The sequence below is a fragment of the Petromyzon marinus genome, chromosome 16 (assembly GCF_048934315.1).
Source record: "Petromyzon marinus isolate PM22_M1 ecotype Great Lakes invasive population chromosome 16, UKy_Petmar_22M1.pri1.0, whole genome shotgun sequence".
In the NCBI taxonomy this organism is placed as follows: domain Eukaryota; kingdom Metazoa; phylum Chordata; class Hyperoartia; order Petromyzontiformes; family Petromyzontidae; genus Petromyzon; species Petromyzon marinus.
Window position 1 is genome coordinate 14762004 of NC_133682.1, and position 16351 is coordinate 14778354.

At 55.4% G+C, this 16351-nt stretch overlaps 2 protein-coding genes across 11 annotated transcripts in view; one reads left to right on the forward strand and one right to left on the reverse strand.

Annotated features, from left to right (window-relative positions):
- LOC116942807 (endothelin-converting enzyme 1) overlaps positions 1-2751 on the forward strand; it is a 43392-nt gene extending 40641 nt beyond the window's left edge. The window contains exons 18-19 of one of the 2 annotated variants that reach the window (XM_032955102.2): positions 308-403; positions 791-2751. In XM_032955102.2, the coding sequence (XP_032810993.1) occupies positions 308-403; positions 791-970 (276 nt within the window). In that variant the 3' untranslated portion in view covers positions 971-2751. Of the gene's footprint in view, positions 1-307; positions 727-790 lie in introns of those variants that run through there. The other variant, XM_032955101.2, reaches the window with a different exon arrangement.
- Positions 2752-4515: 1764 nt separating this feature from the next.
- The window catches only part of LOC116942805 (copper-transporting ATPase 1-like), a 52540-nt gene continuing 40704 nt past the window's right edge, over positions 4516-16351 (reverse strand). For 8 of the 9 annotated variants that reach the window (XM_032955097.2, XM_076067536.1, XM_032955096.2 and 5 more), the window contains 8 exons: positions 14694-14888; positions 13454-13636; positions 12316-12526; positions 11639-11776; positions 11088-11230; positions 9443-9646; positions 8558-8675; positions 5619-7108 (listed from right to left, as the gene is read on the reverse strand). In XM_032955097.2, coding sequence (XP_032810988.2) covers positions 6654-7108; positions 8558-8675; positions 9443-9646; positions 11088-11230; positions 11639-11776; positions 12316-12526; positions 13454-13636; positions 14694-14888 — 1647 coding nt within the window. In that variant the 3' untranslated portion in view covers positions 5619-6653. The other variant, XM_032955094.2, reaches the window with a different exon arrangement.

Sequence of the window (16351 nt, forward strand, 5' to 3'; positions counted from 1 at the left end):
AAGCAACACGGGGGATCTTTATCTTTGTGTGGGGAGCGACAGTGTAGCGCTACGCTGCGCTACGAACCCGGCGATCCCGAGTTCGATTCCCGCTCACGGCCAACGCCAGTGACTATTATCTGAACCGGTCCTGGGCCTCCCCTAGGTCGACTGAGCCCCAAAATGAGTACCTGGTGCCATCTGTAAACATCGCCACTGGGAAGAAAAAGGCGATTGGGTGTGCAGTGCCGGCCTTCATAGGTGCTCGCTAACAGCACTTGCCCCAACATTCTGCTAAGGATACACGGGGGGATCTTTGTCTTTGTAGGCCTACGAGATGTGGACAGAGGAGAGGGGTGAGGAAGCCTTCCTGCCAGTGAGGAATCTCACCGACCGGCAAATTTTCTTCACAGCCTTCTCTCAGGTAGGATGCAGTCATCACGAGCTCCCGATTCAGCGTTTCACACAACGCCACGTACGGCACCGTGACCACACAACTCTCGTCGCCGCTCACCTCTCAACGTCGTTCACCTCTCGGCACCGTAATCTTCCCTCTTATCTCCCTGCTAATGTTCAGTTTTTCATCCACGTGCGTTCGTGGTCAGTGTTGCCAATTTCCCCTTGATGTATAGTAACCTGCACCCAGAACCGCTCGGCGCACACACACACACGGGGGACGTCGAGGGACTTGCACAACATGCCCAAAAACCAACGCCCGATTCACCACCTGCCCATAGCCGAGCCTCGGGGGGGGCGGGCCCACTTAGCGCCGACCAAAAGCAGCCTTGGCGTCGCGCGCTTCGTGCCGCAGGTGTGGTGCTCCACGGAGACGGCGGAGGACCGCCGGCGCCAGCTCCTGCTGCGGGACACGCACAGCCCCGCGCGCCTCCGGACGCTCGCGTCGCTGTCCAACTCTGCCGAGTTCGCCGCCACGTTCAACTGCCCCGCGGCGTCGCCGATGAACCCGCGGAACAAGTGCGACGTCTGGTGACCCAGGGCGGCGCCGGGCGCCCGTTTTACCGTTGGGAGGCGTGAGAGTCCGGAGCTTGTGAGGGCCCGCTGCCAAACCCCCAGCGTGGAGTTTGCGACCACGAGTTTTCGGGATCCTACGGTGCCCAGCCGGCGTCTGGGAGAGTGGGAATGAGCGGCTTTGTGTGTTGCTTTGTGATCGAACAGTCTGGCTTGAACGTGCGGTCAAAATGTTTACCAATGCTTACCTGTGTGTCTATACCAATGCAAAAAAAGCATTCACACTGTGGCCTTCATCAGAAACGGTGTACCATAGGTGACGTGTCGCGAAATGGCCATTCTTCACAGCGCAAGAGGCCCCACGGCACCTCTCCAGCCCCTCTCTCTATGCACTGTGAAGGCCATCGGCCAAAACACCGCCCATTATCCACCGTCTCTTACTTTTAAGGCCACACGGCAATACTGACGAACGCGTCGAGATTTTTTATGATTATTACTGTTTGAGCCTGTGCACCACCGCCAGCGCAGTGTCGCCAAAGAATTCGTCTGATACTCCCATGTGCTTAGCCGTTTGAGAATACAGGGGGAAGACGTTGCAGGGCTGTTGAGAGAGCAGAGAAGCCACGGCCAGGGGAGCTTCTGTGAGCCGGGATGTTCACGCGCTAAGCAATCGCGAGCGTCGCGTATGGCGAGTGACGCTCGCGAGCCCAGCAACGGGCGGCTCAAACGCCGCGAGGTGGCACATTTTCTATGCTAATTACAGTACGAGTTTAGTTTATCTTGCAGAAAATTTAGTTGAGACGTTTTGTACAAATTTTTTTTAACATTTTGGAAAGACGCTTTTCAAAAGGTAATGACCGATTGAATGCGAAAATCAGATGGTTTTTAGAATACAAATATTGTTTTAAATGTTTGTGTTTAATAGGGGATTGTGCATGAGCTGTGTGTTTGGTACACAGCGGCGAGAGCCGGATGGCTGCTGGGTAATTTTATGCAACGACTAGCTTGGTGCTGCCGAGATCATAAATCCAGATGACGGTCTCCCAACCCAGCTAGAAGCCAGAGTCCTGTCGGACGTGCGTGTGGTAGCCTCCGCCTGGAATGTATTCAGTCACTTGCTCGTGCATTCGTTTTACAGGTAAAGCGCCCGGGCGAACGTCTGCACATTTCTAGAGGGCACATTAAGTTCGCGGTAAAACAGACCCTGAAGACTACCTGGCTGGTTGTTGTTGCAAGTTACCATTTGTGGCAGCTCTCATAGAGGGTTCTGTAATAGAATTCAAAGTCCCGATGCCCATATAATCGCGAGGATAACATGACACGTGCCATGCTCTTCTGCCGTTTGTGCCGTTGAACCGTATTAGGGCGTTATGAAACCAATGAACTTGCAGGGTACTGTACATGGCAACGGTTATCGTGGGGTCAGTGGAGATGGGTGGAAACAGGTGCAGGGTACTGTACGAGGGAAGGTTCGAGAAGGGAAGTAGAAGACGGTAGAGTCTGCTGGAAGAATCTACCGGGGGAAAGTGCTGGAAGTTACCGGGGCATGGCCGAGCGGGTAGATAAAGGGGAGCAAGGCCCACGATTAGGGCGTGGCTTGGGGACTGAAGGACGACTGCAGGTGGACGACTTCGGGGCCGACTGTTGGAGATCGACATGGTGGAAACCATCAAGAAGGACTGTTAGAGATGAATCTAGTGGAAACCACCGGGGCTGCAGATGGTCATAGCCCTGTGAAACGTGTTAGTCGTACTCTCGCCTTGTAAATACGTTATCAGGAAATAAACTGCCTGGAAAATGGAACCTGCAAAGGAGCTTCTTTACAAACTCACTGCCATCAACACGGTAATGTTGCCTTGTTCCTGGGACTAGGGTCGTCCTGAGCCCTACGTTGAAGTCAACAGACCATAGATTTATGCGTTGTTGGAAAATGTCCCTTTTTGTCCAATCTTTGGCAAAAATGTGTTGACGTTTCCATAACTTAATGAGGCAAATCGCTAACGTTTCCGGAGTTTACACAGGCACTTGTGGTATTTACATCTACCGTGGCAGCCCCAAGCCACAGTAGATGTATAAGAATGTGGAATTTCAAGCAATTCCACATTCCCATGGCAAGCATCAGTATCTGCAAAGGACAACTTCTGTTGACTCCTCAAACAGCGGTATGCCCATCAACCCTGCAGGGAGGATGGGCCTAGCCGACCCGACTGGGGTTTGACCACGTGCTCTTCAACTGGATCAAGCGCCCTCCAACTACAGCACGCCTCTGTTGTCGTCTGCCCACCCCGTAGACCCATCGGCGCTATCGAACTCCAGTCCCACGTTTTTCCCGCACAGTTGCCTGCGTTTACAATGAACAAATCGAAATAATTTTAGTTTTTCCTTAATAATTTTAGAGCCCTTTTAACAATCCGCTCGTGGATGAAGGTGCCCCTCCACTGTGTAGAGGGGGTGGTTGCAGGACCGGTTCAACTTTCACTCGCCACTCATGTCCAGTATCTGGGAATCACTCGGAATTTCTGGATTCACAGAACAGAAACTCCCCCTCCCCACCTTCCCATTACAATTAAATTAATAATGGTCTTTACAAAGGAAAGCCTCAAGACTCTTTTCAGACAGTATTTACCATTGAGGATATCTGTCCAATCCTAGTCAAGTTTGGCATGTGGGTTGAAAATGGAGAATCCGTGAACAAAAATCTGCCCACAGGAAGGGACAATACTCAAAGCAGGAGGCACAAATCTCACGCGGAGCCATCGTGGTACTGCCACCTCCTGGCCACGTCTACCCACGCTCACGCCACTTGGCATCGCAGGAGGCAGTCTCCTATCCAAGCAATAAACCAGGTCCCACTAGGCTCCTGAGACCTAACATGAGAAGGCACCGTGAGGATGATTTCGTCATAAGTTGTGTTAGGAGCCATATCTGCTCGCCGATTCAAATGTTCTTTATTTTAGTTATATGGCTGATTCTTGCAAATGCCAGCAACATGATGAAGCCTCGTCCTAGGAATTCTTACCAAGAGTGTGGGTCTTTCACTGGGGCACAAACACGACAGTGTGGGTCTTTCACTTTGTAAATCAATCCGTGTGTAGCATTCACAGTCCAAAGTGCTCGCACCACACCTAGCTTAACAGCATGTCTTTGTCCAAATGTATTTTCTATTAACGCTTTGTGCATTTGTTGGATTTCACAGCCTTACATGACCAAATTGAGTGAAAGCTTCAGCATCATGCAAGGCCACGGTCTACGTAACATCTCCACGGCAAATTTCGGAAATGCGGAGGTGATTAACAGAAGGTACAGTGCCACAATCCTCTGCCCGTTAAATTTCACGTCATACATTCACTTTAAAAGGTCGGGTCACAGAAATTATGCCGACATGCACGCAGGAGTTGACCGGGTCAGAGGGTTGGAGGGGCGTGCACTGGGTGTCGTCTGTAGGAGGATTCCTATTCACCTCGTTACGACTTTTTTTTTTACGATCGTGTTGCCAGGATTCCCAATCTCACAGATGCGCTGAGCGCACGTTTTGCTTGAATCGCGTAGCCAGAGTCCACCCTCGCGTTGTTCCGCTTCAATGTTTATTTTCGTGATTGCACGTCAGAGAAACCACTTGACGGGTATAGGAACGTTATGCTTAAACCTGTAATAACACCACTCAGACATTTACATTTTAACTCCCAAGTTACGATAACAATTAGTAAGTGTTTCAATTTGTACTTTCAGAAGTTACACGTAGTGTTGTGAAATCTGCAAGCATTAGGACTTACGGCATTGTGATGCATTGCGACGTTCTAATAAAGAAACCAATCGTCGTAGCCACCCGCAGCCGTGAGCAGCCTTCCGGCTGCGTCACAGGGCCAGTCCCTGTGAAAACCGCCAGCGATTGAGGGCTGCAAGCTGCAGGGATTCTACCCCCCCTCCCACCCCCCCCCCTATGCTCCAGGTGAATCGTGTGCAGAGCGATGTTGGTCAACTAAGCACTGCACCGCATGGCTCGTGCGGGATCGAACCGTCCGGGGCGGCCACAAGCGGGGTCCGGTAGGTGCCCTAGCGCCGTCCTGCGATGCCACCCGTAAGCTAACGAGCGACTGCCGTGCTCGCGGTGCGCAGCGCGCGCCGCGAGCACGGCAGCTCGGGGAGCGCAACGCGTTGGCCGGGGGCCGCTCGAGGTGGGAGCCGCTTCCGGGGGGACAACGGGCGCTGGTCACGGGCAGGCCGCCACGCGGTCGCGACGGCTTCGCTCGCGCTCGCGCTCCCGCGGGACTGAGGGCCGTCGGGCTCAGTTTAGCGACGCGAAATGGGACAGAGGGCATCACGGCAATTGCAATTAGGTGCCCGCTGCGCCGCACAGGTGGGAGTATTTGTTTCGAAGGAAGCTAAGCGACGTCGGTCCGGCTTTTGGTCACACCCGCGGGTGGCCGCTGTCCGGCTCAAAGGCCCCATTGTCCACTCCCGCGGGTGCCGCCGCCGCCGCCGCACCGTCCCCGAGCTGCGCGCCGGCGCCCGGGCTCCACCCCCCCCCAGCGGCACCGCCGCCGCCGCCGCCGCCGCCGCCACCCTCCCGCTCGACCCCCACGTGCACCCGCACGTCCTCGGCCGCCAACGCCTTCCAGCCCGACGAGGCGGCCTCCAGCTGCTCCCGGCTCCGCTTGCGGTACCTGCGCAGGCGACAGCGGGCGACGGCGTTGATCGGCAGCAGTGCCGTTGTCGTCCTCGTCGTCGTCGTCGTCATCCGCGCACCGAGCAACGCCGAGGAGACGCGGGGAACACGTGTGTGTGTGCGCGTGTGTTGAACTTCTTTCGCACCCTACGTAGGCGACCGTGCTAATCCTTCCTAGGTAGTGAACGCTGAGCCGCACAAAACATTTTTGGGGGAACAATTGCATAAGTGTAGGTAACTGTGTGCGGTCGATAAACAATGTACAGTGGACTGCTTCTCCTGAATGTCGTGGTATCGTCGAGGCTCACACAGCATCCGTACGACCTCCACATCGGCATCGCGGCCGCGTATGGAGAACAAGCGAGGAGGAGACCCGCTGTTCTGGCTTTTAACCTGGCGTGCACGCACCCCCTGGGAATGCGAGATGTCCTTTCTGGGGGTGCGGGACATGCCATATTTTTTTAGAAGGTAAATTAATTCCATAGTTATCTTAGCTTTAAAGAAGCGACCTCATTCAACTATGTTTGATAAGGAGTGCGAGAACCAAAGGGCTGCAAGGCTGCAGTAAAGGCTAAGGACCACCGTGTTGCAGAGGAAATACAAAAACAGAAAAATACACAAGCCGAGGCTCGACACCGATAGCCTCCGCATACTCAAGCAGGGTGGGGGCAGTCGACCGAGCAGGGAAACTAGGCGAACCACAGAGCCCACCTTGATAATGGCAGGCCTAGCACCTCTTAGTAACTGCCGTGCTCAATCCTCCACAGTATTATAAGTAAAATGCCGGGTCGAGGCGAATGTGACACTCGACTCGGCCAAGGAGTAGAGGCAGCTCCACCCCCCTCCCTCCATGGTTTGAAACTCTTTAAATGCTGCTCTTTGCCAAAAATAAAGCGTGTGTCTGTGTGTGTGGAGTAGAGCCACTCAGCTAATCGGCATTTATAGCATCGATGATCCAAACCAAACCACCACAAATTCTTGACTGGGCACACAGAAATATATGGCCAGGATGGTCGGTCACCCTCACCCATTGGGCAAACTAGAGAGTTGTACGTCGCTCGCAGTCTCTCGTGCTGAACGCGCACAATCGCACGACGCCCGTCGCTCGTGAACGAAGCAATCCAAATCCCCTCGCAGCTTGGCGCGGAACATCTAACGTGCAGCACCATTGTGGCACGGAGCGTGACGGGTGACGGAGCCCCGATCCCAGTTTTGAGTTTTGGTCTGAATCCCAGTGTGACGGCGACAAACGTGCGTGGGCCCGTGCGTGGGCCCGTGCCTGGGCCCTGTGTGGGCCCTGTGTGGGCCCTGCGTGGGCCCGTGCGTGGGCCCGTGCGTGCGCTTTGTCGCTTCGTCTGGGCGGGGTGAGCGGTGGGGGGAGACAAACTGACAGACGCAGGAGGAGCGAAGAGAGCAGCACGGAGACGGAGGAGGCCGCCATGGCGGCCGAGGCCATCCACGGCTGCAGCACGAGGCCCAGCGGCAGGAAGACCCCTGGGGGCACGTGGGAGAGAGGCAGGGCCCGCAGTGAACGCTCGCGCCTCGCAGCAGGAAGGGCCTGGGGTTTGATTCCTGATTTAATAAACGTTCTGCGTGGCGTTTGTATGTAGAACCACACTCCCCCATATCCCCTACAGAACCACACTCCCCTATATCCTATACAGAACCACACTCCCCCGTATCCCGTACAGAACCACACTCCCCCATATCCCATACGAACCACACGCCCCCGTATCCCGTACAGAGCCACACTCCCCCATATCCCATACAGAACCACACTCCCCCATACAGAACCACACTCCCCCATATCCCCTACAGAACCACACTCCCCCATATCCCATACAGAACCACACTCCCCCATATCCCGTACAGAACCACACTCCCCCGTATCCCGTACAGAACCACACTCCCCCGTATCCCGTACAGAACCACACTCCCCCATATCCCATACAGAACCACACTCCCCCGTATCCCGTACAGAGCCACACTCCCCCATATCCCGTACAGAACCACACTCCCCCGTATCCTGTACAGAACCACACTCCCCCATATTCCATACAGAACCACACTCCCCATATCCCATACAGACCCACACTCCCCCGTATCCCGTACAGAACCACACTCCCCCATATCCCGTACAGAGGCACACTCCCCCGTATCCCGTACAGAACCACACTCCCCCGTTTCACCTACAGAGCCACACTCCCCCATATCCCATACAGAGCCACACTCCCCCGTATCCCATACAGAGCCACACTCCCCCATATCCCATACAGAGCCACACTCCCCTATATCCCCTACAGAGCCACACTCCCCCGTTTCCCCTACAGAGCCACACTCCCCCATATCCCATACAGACCCACACTCCCCCATATCCCGTACAGAACCACACTCCCCCGTATCCCGTACAGAACCACACTCCCCCGTATCCCGTACAGAACCACACTCCCCCGTTTCACCTACAGAGCCACACTCCCCCGTATCCCATACAGAGCCACACTCCCCCATATCCCATACAGACCCACACTCCCCCATATCCCATACAGACCCACACTCCCCCATATCCCATACAGAACCACACTCCCCCATATCCCGCACAGAGCCACACTCCCTCGTATCCCATACAGACCCACACTCCCCCATATCCCATACAGAACCACACTCCCCCATATCCCATACAGAACCACACTCCCCATATCCCATACAGAGCCACACTCCCCAATATCCCTACAGAACCACACTCCCCAATATCCCATACAGAACCACACTCCCCCGTATCCCGTACAGAGCCACACTCCCCCGTACAGAACCACACTCCCCTATATCCCATACAGAACCACACTCCCCCGTATCCCGTACAGAGCCACACTCCCCCGTGCAGAACCACACTCCCCCATATCCCGCACAGAACCACACTGCCCCCTCCTGCACCCAGCCCTGCACCTGCAGCGATGGGAAGGCCCAGCAGGTTATAGACGAGGGCGAAGATGAAGTTGATGCGGATGCGGAGCACGGTTTTCTTTGAGAGCTCAATGCTCGACACGACGTCCAGAAGGTTGCTCTGTGGAGACACACGGTGTAGGGACGGGAGCACGAGCAGAGGCGACGGGACAGAACGAGACAGTGCGGCAATGAACTTCAACACTTCGTGCTCAAGTGCAGTACTGATTGGTTTAAATACTAATACAGTATCGCAATAACCAACCTCCAACCATTACAGCTATGAATACAAAATAGAGTCACGTGCTTTGTCTATGAAAGCCTCAAGACGTGAATTATTCAGGAGGGTTGTGCATTAGGATGTTGGACAGTTTTTTTTTACGATCGAGTGTTTTGCATGTGGCAGGAAACTGGAGCGCTTGGAGAACATGCACGCGTACAAGGAGCTGACACACAAAGCTCCGCACAGACAGAGTCGAGATTTCATTGCTGTACTGCCCGGACACATTACAGCCCAGCGGTTTTTAGGAGATGCACAGCACACACAATGGTCTCTAGGTGACCCACCAACCCTGCCTCCAAAGGTTTGCAGAGGTGTGTGCCACCACCGCACCACAGGAGGGAATGTCCCAATTTAGTGGCAGCTGTTCATTTAGCGGTCATATGAACGACAGCAGCAATGGCCGACGCCCGGGGACGGCACACCGCGTCGCCGCACGGAGGAAGCTCCCCAAGCCAAGTAACGTCTCGCTAAAGCAGCGGGAGCTGCGGGCCATGCAGGCGGTGCAACTGCAGCGGGGCCCACGGGGAACGGAGCGTCCGCGGGCCTGGGGGAAGGCAGATGAGCGGAAGGCGATGGCCTCGTCTAGGTCCCCGCGCTGCACCCACGCGGATGAGGACGATGTCGGCGGCGGCGATGGCCACGTCGGTGCCGGAGCCGATGGCGATGCCGACGTCGGCCTGGGCGAGCGCCGGCGAGTCGTTGACGCCGTCGCCGACCATGGCGACGCGCAGGCCTTGCCGCTGCAGGCGCTCCACCTCGCGCACCTTGTCCGCCGGCAGCACCTCGGCGTAGGCGGTGCGCACGCCCACCTGCACGCGGCCGACGCGGTGACGGGCGCCGGCGGGAGAGTTTATCGGGCGACGACATCTCCCCGCCGTGCCCCCCTCCACCCCCACCGCGTGGGCAAAGGAGGAAGCGCGCTTCCCTCTGCGGGCAGCAGCGCGTCGCTGCGCGTCAAACGATGGGCTGGAAATGGTGAAGGAATCACTGGGAGAGCTCACGGATACGTCACTCCTACCACACATCTGCAGCATACCAACTGAGCAAGGGGGTGGATGACATGAGCATCGATGCATACATTGTTATTCCTGCTTCAGCAACACACTCAATAAAGAAATGTTATATATTTGTATATATTCTTTATGTTTACTCGCAGATCTTTTACACAATTGTACACGTGTTTTCCGCCCACATAACGTTTGGGAGATCCAGAGCATGACGGATAGACACTTTGTGGATTATAATATAGATAGGTAGATAGATATAGACACTTTGTGGATTATAATATAGATAGGTAGATATAGACACCCGGGAACCTGCTGTAACCACGGGTGCCTCTTGGCGCCAGCCGGGCACTGTGAGGAACACAGCTGCTCCAGCAGCCGCACAGGAACCCCACCAGCCACACAGGAACACCACCAGCCACACAGGAACGCCACCAGCCACACAGGAACGCCACCAGCCACACAGGAACCCCACCAGCCACACAGGAACGCCACCAGCCACACAGGAACCCCACCAGCCACACAGGAACCCCACCAGCCACACAGGAACGCCACCAGCCACACAGGAACACCACCAGCCACGCAGGAACACCACCAGCCACACAGGAACGCCACCAGCCACACAGGAACACCACCAACCACACAGGAACCCCACCAGCCACACAGAAACGCCAACAGCCACACAGGAACGCCACCAGCCACACAGGAACGCCACCAGCCACACAGGAACACCACCAACCACACAGGAACGCCACCAGCCACACAGGAACACCACCAGCCACACAGAAACGCCAACAGCCACACAGGAACGCCACCAGCCACACAGGAACACCACCAACCACATAGGAACCCCACCAGCCACACAGGAACGCCAGCAGCCACACAGGAACGCCAGCAGCCACACAGGAACACCACCAGCCACACAGGAACGCCACCAGCCACACAGGAACACCACCAGCCACACAGGAACACCACCAGCCACACAGGAACGCCACCAGCCACACAGGAACACCACCAGCCACACAAAAACGCCACCAGCCACACAAGAACGCCACCAGCCACACAAGAACGCCACCAGCCACACAGGAACACCACCAGCCACACAGGAACGCCACCAGCCGCTACAAACGGAGCGTTGCGCTCTCCCCCTTGCCAGGCTGGGAGCGTCTCGTGGTGGTGTCGCCGCAACGGCGACGGCGGCGAGGTCGGCGAGGGGTTTGGGGGCGGCCGTGCCGGGCCGGCTCACCTGTGCGGCGATGGCGCGCGCCGTCCTGCGGTTGTCGCCCGTGAGCAGGATCACGTGGAGCCCCATGGCGGTGAGCGTGCGCACCACCAGCGCGGCCTCCTCCTTCACGGCGTCGGCGATCGCCAGCATGCCGCACAGCTGGCCTGGAGCACACAGCGGCAAGGCCATCGCGCAGCACGCCGTGCGTGCACGCCCTTTCAGGCAGTGGTGTTGATGCACGCATCTTTTTTTTTGCTTTAGTTATTTACGCTCAAGCAGCACTGCTACTGCAAGCAGCAGATGCAGCGTCACCAAGTAACCGGTATAAATCGATTGTGATTAAAGTTATTGTCAGGCACGACTTCAGCCCTTCTCTGATTGGGGGGGGGGGGGTGGGGGTACAGCTGTTGCCTGGGGGGCCATCATAACAGTGATGGAGAGTGACCTTGGGTGAGATGAACGGACACTCGGTGGTGCGGGGCCCGGCCCGTCGCCCCCCTAGCGCAGTGCCCACTTTTCCTGGAATGGGAAACGGCCCCCGGCAAACGTGCGTGCCTGCATGGGGCCCGTACCGTCAACGGCCACCAGCACGGCCGTGTGGCCCTGCTCCTCGTGCTGGGCCATGGCGGCGTGCACGGCGGGGGCCACCTCCACGCCGCTGCGCCCCATCCACTCGCGGTTCCCGATCAGCACGGCGTAGTGCTGCAGCTCTGCACGCGATTCAACAACCACCGACGTCGCCACGGCAACAGCCAATGCACATCGCAGGATTACGGGAACGCTGCCTTGCAGCTTATTAGAACAGAATTGTTGCAGCGTTTGTTTACCCAGGAAAGCCTGATGGAGTCCCAGGCTCCGTTTTCTGAACTAAACTAATTTTTATTTTACCGGGTAAGGCTCACTGAGCTGTATAGCTCTTTTTCAGAAGCGACCTGGCCACAAGTTATAGCTCAACTAAGTGGCTTATCACGTGGCAATTTATAGCAGCCAAATACTCTAAACGCGTGTTTCTAAATGTGGAGGGAAAACCGGAAAACCCGGAGAAACATCCACGCTACCACGCGGAGAGAGACACGCAAACTCCGAATATACAGCAGGGTCGGGATCGAACCCACGACCTCCTGCAACCAGGCGAGACAGATACCATTCTCGCCACCGCGGCGAGATATCCTGTACCGTGGCGACCTCCACGAACAGCCGACGACACAAACAGCCAACCACACGTTTGCACCGAACTGCCGTTGCTTACCGTGACGTGTGGCCGTCGATTCGTCACCGTCCATGATGATGTGCGGCGCCGAGCGGTTGGCCGGCGCGGAGGGAGAGGCGTTCTTCTCGTTCTCCTCGTCCTCGTCGACGGCGTTCAGCGCTGCGTCCACGTTCGACACCTCGCAGGAGATCCCAAAGCCCGGCACCGCCTGGAAGGCCTGGCAGGAGCCCAGCCTCTCCGTGGACAGCTCCTGCACGCATGGACAAGCGCCCAAGTCCGGCCCGACGTCGTTGGACCCCGGTGAGAACTCCAGGGGCCAAGACAGGAATCTCAATTGCACGAGAGACCCGGGTTCCCGAAATGAAAGGAGCAAATACAAAATGAAATGAAACAGAGGACAGCAAATGAAGCGAATAGAAATGAAGAGAGACATATGGGGGGAGACACGCACATATGTCTCTTTGCGGTCTGTATTCTATCACTCTCTTAAATTTCACACTTAACTTACAATTTAGCAATCTTTGAAATAGCGTAATCAACTAGACCATGCGTTAATTGTGTTTTTAACCGACCGTCTGTGTTGCTTTATATAGTTTCCAAATTTTGCTAAACCCTGTTTGATTTAGTGTCTCTCTCTGTATCCCCTGGTGTACCTATGTTAATTCCCTCTACTTAGGGTCTGTATATATATATCTGCGGTTATGTGTTTCCTCTACCTGATGATGATTGCTTGTGTTGCAATCGACACGTCGTATGCTACTATGTAATTTTATTTTTATTTCTTATTTCTACGTGACTTCACCGAAAAAACCAAAGAGTAATTCCTGCAGTCACGAAAGCGCCAAATCGAGCTTTTACACCTGATGGACAAGAGGCCACCCTGTCATTCAAGCCACAGCCATCGATCGCAGGAAACAGCGGCATCCACAGCCTACAGGGAGCGCGCCGTGTACAACAATGTTGCGTTACGGCTAAGCGGTCCAACATTGTGTCCAGAACCATTTTCGGTACCGAGGAGCGGTTCCCCGAGCGAAGCGGGCCAAGGCTCTGTCCGGTTATAAACCAACGCACACCGCACCACCGCAAAGCTCCTCTTCTGGAGGGGGCGTTGAGCCATCACGTGACGTGCGAGTCTACATCTCCCTTTGCTCCGCGTTTCCCCCGGGGCGCCACGCGCCTGCTTGCAGTGCTTGGTGATGGCCACTCCCAGGGGGTGCTCGCTGCTCGCCTCCGCCGTGCCCACGATGGCCGTCAGCCTCCTCGGGGAGACGCGCGCTCGGTTGCCGAACAGCGCGAATCTCAGCACCCGTGGCATCCCGTGAGTCAGCGTGCCCGTCTTGTCGAACACCACGGCCTTGATCTGCGAGCGCACGGTGGACGAGGTGCACGTGAGCTCAATTCTGGTGCCTGGCAACGGCTTTCATGTTCGGGTGGTTTCCTCCAGCAGGCGGGGATTATAGCAGAAGACAAAATAATCACGAGCACCGTTGTTGAGAAGACAGGGAGCTAAATAAATAAGCAGACGATACGCCTCGTTTATAGATCTGTCCCTCCACATAAAAAAACGACACTTCCCATTAGTTTAGTTTAAAGAATGTTTGTTTAGTTTAATTACCAGCCCTTCTGGGAGGTGCACAATTTCAGCAGCGATTAAGCGGTGCAGGGGGCTACGCTAAGCCAGCCCAGCACAGCTCAGGAGGAGCCACATCTTTTTTCCACCGCAGAAACCGAGCCGCATGATGCCGCCATGGCACCCAACGAGTGTAGACGAAGGGGCGACACTCTGTTTGACTTGCACAGACGGCCACGCGCGCACTGAACGCGTCATTCGACTCCCTGCCCCTGGCCCAGCTTGGCCACGAGCAAGGTTCAGATTCCTTGCGAGGCAAAAATCCCCAGTGGAAAAACCACCCCGTGCTGAGAGGGATGGCCGCACGCTGGCTCAACTGAGATATGCAAGCAAAAGAAAAAGGAAAGTACAGTCTATTCTCCTATAACGCGGGAGTAGTTGCGCATTCCTGAAGAACACTGCCTTATGGGAAAATCGCGTCATAATATATACAATATAGGGTTACTGCAGCTGCGTACTCAAGCTGAGCAACGATTGAGGCGTGTGGGTAGCATTTAGAAGCATCCAGCAGCATGTCCGCCTTGTGCGATGCTACGCCGACGCAGCCGTACGACCGCTTATTCCTGCTCGCGCGATGTAGTGCTGCTCGCATCCACGCTCCAAAAAAATGTGTTCCTCAATACATTAATCGTGTTATATCCAATCCGCGGTATGAGAACAGACTGTAGTCCTTGAAAACAACACAACAATCATACGCCGGGTGTCCTTCCGCATCGTCTCACAGGTTGGGCTACGCGGGGCGCGGCGTCGCGTGTCAAAGCGAGGCAGCGTCCCCGCGAAAGCGTACCTTGTGAGCCATCTCCAGCGGCTCGCCGCCCTTGATGAGGATGCCGTTCTGCGCACCGACGCCGGTGCCCACCATGACGGCCGTGGGCGTCGCGAGGCCCAGAGCGCATGGGCACGCGATGCTCAGCACCGTGATGGCCGCCTGGAACGCAAAGCGCAGCACCACCTCCCCGTGCGGCAGCGACGGGTCGAAATCCTGGAACGGACAGACAGGCGGGGACGTGCAGGGGGGGAAGCGAGTCCACCAGATCGCCAAGAGTTACTCAGCGCCGGTTACGCCTGGAGCTTCGGCTTTGCACAATAATGTTAGCGATTGTGCGGCAAGGAGACTCGTGGGTGGTAGCAGCAGCAGCAGCAGCAGCCATGCTTCTGTGCATCCTCATCCGCCCGTTGCTGATGAACCGTTAAGAAATGCCTGCATGCGGATATGGGGTGGACAAATTTAGAGAAGGCTGTAACGTATTATTATTATTATATATGGGTATGGTAAGTCCTCACTTGCTGCATTTTCACACGACGCGTTTTCGCTATGACACAATTCTTGAATTGGTCACACGCAGAACGCGCCCGTGATAGCGCAGTTTCTGAGCGGTCAACGATGAACTACTTTCTTGAGCTGCACAGCTGGTCGGTACGGAAACTCTGGGTATACATGCGGAGTGACAAGGTACGTGGAGGCGTAACCTCATCTAAGTTCTTTGTCCCACCATGGGATGGCTGCAGCCTGATTTTGTAGCGACGCCATGATAAGAATGCACGTTACTTATGCCCTGTAATGTGTATACAGTAATTTCTCGTTGAACGAGGCACTATTCAGGAACGCATCCACCGCGCTAAACAACGAATTACTGTGGTTTAATGGCAGTGCAGAAGCTGTTATTTTCTTGTACACATCATGAATTGGATGCCACAGTGGTGAGATGTTAACTACCTCGCCTGGTATACAGGAGGTCGTGGGTTTGATCCCGACCCTGATGCCTGCGTATTTGGAGTTTGCATGTTCTCCCCGTGGTCGTGTGAATTTTTCTGCTGGTGCTAAGGTTTTTCTCTCCACATTCAGAAACATCCCTTCAGAGTATTTGGCTGCTATAAATTTCCACGTGATAAGCCACTTCGTTGGGCTATCATTTGTGGCTGGGTTGCTTCCGGGATAGAACTATATAGCTCAGTGGGCCATACCTGGTAAAATAAAAAATAGTTTGTAGTTTAGTTTATGGTAAATTAGCTTTACTACCCGGCTTCACCCGGGACTTGGATTCACCGCGCCCGGCCGCCTTTGTCTCCCCAGTGGCGATGTTCACACACCACACTAGTTAACCGTTTGAGGCTGAGTCGACCTAGGGGAGGCCCAGGACCGGTTCAAATAATCGTCACCGTTGGTGGCCGCGAGCGGGAATCGAACTCGGGTCACCGGGTTCGTAGCGCAGCGCGCTAACCATAGGTACACATAGACGCGCTTGCTGCAGACACACACGCAACTTTCAGGGTGCATACGGCAGTAAACGACTTAAATAATAAAGCAATGCTGCGCGAAGAACGCCTTAGACCTGCAACACATTTGTGTTTCACTTCAGCCGCGATCAGCAGGCACACTCCGTTTCGCTTCCGCACGCGGGTCACATGACAGATGTGACGTCACAGCTCACTTGCCGTGCAAAA